At 57.8% G+C, this 2,899-nt stretch overlaps 1 protein-coding gene across 1 annotated transcript; it reads right to left on the bottom strand.

Moving 5' to 3' along the window:
* Window positions 1–1,235: 1,235 nt before the first annotated feature.
* Window positions 1,236–2,360, bottom strand: APLNR (apelin receptor). The gene has a single exon (XM_073350586.1). The coding sequence runs from the start codon at window positions 2,358–2,360 to the stop codon at window positions 1,236–1,238; it is 1,125 nt and encodes a 374-aa protein (XP_073206687.1).
* Window positions 2,361–2,899: the final 539 nt, after the last annotated feature.

Below are 2,899 nucleotides of genomic sequence, written 5' to 3'. Positions count from 1 at the left end.
CACAGGCTCCACCCAGCCGGGGGAAGAATTGCTCCCAACACCTTGTGGGTCTGGGTGTTGACCGAGGCATTAAGAGAGAGGGGGACCCTCACCCTACCACAGCAGACAAAGGGTAGAGTGAATTTTCAGGGGGACAGGAGCCAGTGTCTCAGGAGAGGCAGCAGCAGCAGCCAACAGTTCCCTCCAGCCATAAGACACTGTGCAGATTAGGCTAGAGCGGGGAGGGCAGGCTATGTATGTTAGGGGGTGGTTTTTTGGGGGGGGGTCTTCCAGCCCCCCCCCAAAACTAACACCACACCCCCAATGCCCAGCCAGTGACCAGCGCTGGCCACTGCCAGCCCTGTGTATGTGTGTGTGTGTGTGTGCGGGGCAAAGGCTGGGAATGCAGAAAGCCCTCGTCCCTGGGGCCATCTGCCTCCAGGCCATGAGCCCTTTAGAGCAGGGGTTCTCAACCTTTTTCTTTCTGTGGCTCCCCTAACATGCTATAAAAACTCCATTGCTCACCTGTGCCACAGCTGATTTTCTGCATGTAAAAGCCAGGCTGGCATTAGGGGGTAGCAAGTAGGGCAATGATCCAGGGCCTCAGGCCACAGGGGGCCCTGTGAATCTAAGCTGCTCAGGCTTCAGCTTGAGGCCTGGTTGGCAGGGCTTGGGTCAGTGGGGCTTTGGCTTTCTGCTCTGGGCCCCAAACAGTCTAATGCTGGTCCTGCTTGGCGGACCCCCTGAAACCTGCTCGTGGCCCCCAGTGGGCCTCGGACCCCTGGTAAAGAACTGCTGCTTTAGGGTATGTCTACACGGCAGCTGGGGAGATGGACAAGCGCTAGGTCTGCTGGAGCTAGCGCGCTAAAAATAGCAATGTGTAGCCATTGCAGAGTGGATGGCGGCCTGGGTGGGTCTGTGAGGCTTCTCCCAGCCGCAGTGTAGACATGCCCCTAGCGCACAGTCCGTGCCTTAAAGGGTCATGCTGAGGTTCTACAGGGTAGCCACAGGCCTTGAAAATGCCTTATCCGCATAAGGCCTGCAACAAGGGAGAAGCAAATCCGAGAGAGAGCTGGAGGAAGAGAAGAAGGAGAAATCGAAGAGATAGTGAAGGGTGAAAGAGGGAGACAGTGATGGAGAGAGAAAAGAAAGTATGAAAGAAGGAGTGAGAGAAACAGTGAAAGACAGAGTGACAGCAGAGGAGGACTCACTCTATCAGATGTCCCCAGAGGCTGGTCCATGTCATCCCCCTTTTCTTAGCCTCGGAGCAGAGTCTCCTGCCTGCCTGGACCCAGTTTCTCCCGTGGCAGCTCCCTACCCTTCCCCTGCAGGTTCTGACTGTGGCTGGAGGAGTAGCTGGCTGACTTGTCCTTGCCGGACCCTGGCCAGCGCCCCCTGCTGCAGCACAGGACAGCAGCACAGGCCTGCCGGAAACGAGGGTCAAAGAAGGCATAGAGGAAGGGGTTAAGGCAGCTGTTGATGTAGGCCACACAGGTGCAGTAGGGGTGCAAGTTACTGAGGAAGGCATGGAAGCCGCAGGACCAGGGCATCACCTCCAGGTCCATCAGCACGTAGATGGTCTTCACCAGGTGGTAGGGTAGCCAACAGAGGGCAAAGGTGGCCACCAGCACAATGATGATGCTCAGCAGCCGCTTCCTCTTCCTCAGCTCCTCGCTGCGCTCCTTCCGGAAGTGGTCAGCGATGGTGCGGGCGATGAAGAAGTAGCAGGTCAGCATGACGACAAAGGGGACCACAAAGCCCAGCATGGTGGAGGACAGGCCCAGCCCCACCTCCCATGCCCCCTCGGTCCCATTGGCCACCAAGCCCGAGTAGTCCATGTAGCACGTCACCTTGGTTTCTCCCAGTAGCACTGCTGCCTGCCGGAGGATCATGGCTGGCAAGGCCAAAATGGCCGCCAAGGCCCAGAGGGCAATGGTGGCCACCAGCCCACTGGCCCTCCACCTCAGCTTAGCATTAGCCATTGGCCGCACAATGGCCAAGTAGCGATCAATGCTGAGGCCCATCAGGCAGAAGACGCTGGCGTGCATGTTGACAAAGATCAGGTAGCTGCTGAGCTTACAGGTGAAGGAGCCAAAAGGCCAGTGATAGCCCAGCCAGGCATAGGCAGCCCAAAGTGGCAGGGTCACTACAAAGGTCAGATCAGCCATGGCTAGGTTGGCGATGAAGGTGTCGGCTGAGCGCCGCTTCTCCTGCCCTCCCCGGAAGATGGTCCACAGCACCAAGCCGTTGCCTGTTGTGCCCAGCAGGAAAACCAGCAGATAGATGGTGGGGAGGAGCACCAGGGATGGACTCCATTCCTCATACTCACAGTCTCCCGTCTGGTTCTCACCATAGGCCGCCCAATCCAGCTGCTCCTCCATGCCTCGGGGATCCCAGCTCCAAGGCTGGGAGAAGGATGCTGGAAGCGAGGAGTTTCTTCTGGCCCTGAAAGTCTCTCAGGCTGGGACCTGGGTCTATGGGGCAAATGTTCTAAGTCCCTCTGACTTCTCAGCCACGTCCTTGCTGTTGGCGCTGGGGAGACAGCCTAAGCCCTAGTCTTCACTCAGCTCATTTCTCTTCTCTTCTCCTTCCTTCCTTAATCCTCAGACAGATGTGGCCAGAGCCCTCCCTGATCTCTCTGTCTCTCTCTGTCTAACACACAGGCAGCTGTTCCTTCCTCCTGCCTGTCAGTCCCTCAGCCTTGAGTCTAATTAGAATCGTTAAGTTACAGACCCTTCCCCCTTCTTCCCATCCCCACCCCTCCCCTCCGCCTCTCACTCAGCATCCTCAAGGCCAGTGGATGAATTGGCTCCTGAGGTGCTGGGCAGAGCAGCTCCGGCTGCTCTTTGAATCCATGAGCCCATGCCGCCTGCTCCTCCATCCCCACCTCCCTGGGTCCCCAGAGCCAGGGCTGGAATGT

Source organism: Lepidochelys kempii, chromosome 6 (genome assembly GCF_965140285.1).
Source record: "Lepidochelys kempii isolate rLepKem1 chromosome 6, rLepKem1.hap1, whole genome shotgun sequence".
Taxonomy (NCBI): Eukaryota; Metazoa; Chordata; order Testudines; family Cheloniidae; genus Lepidochelys; species Lepidochelys kempii.
This window is presented reverse-complemented; position numbering and strand designations above follow the sequence as displayed.

Coding starts and splice junctions, on each gene's coding strand:
- APLNR (XM_073350586.1), bottom strand. CDS start 2,360: ATGGAGGAGCAGCTGGATTGGGCGGCCTATGGTGAGAACCAGACGGGA.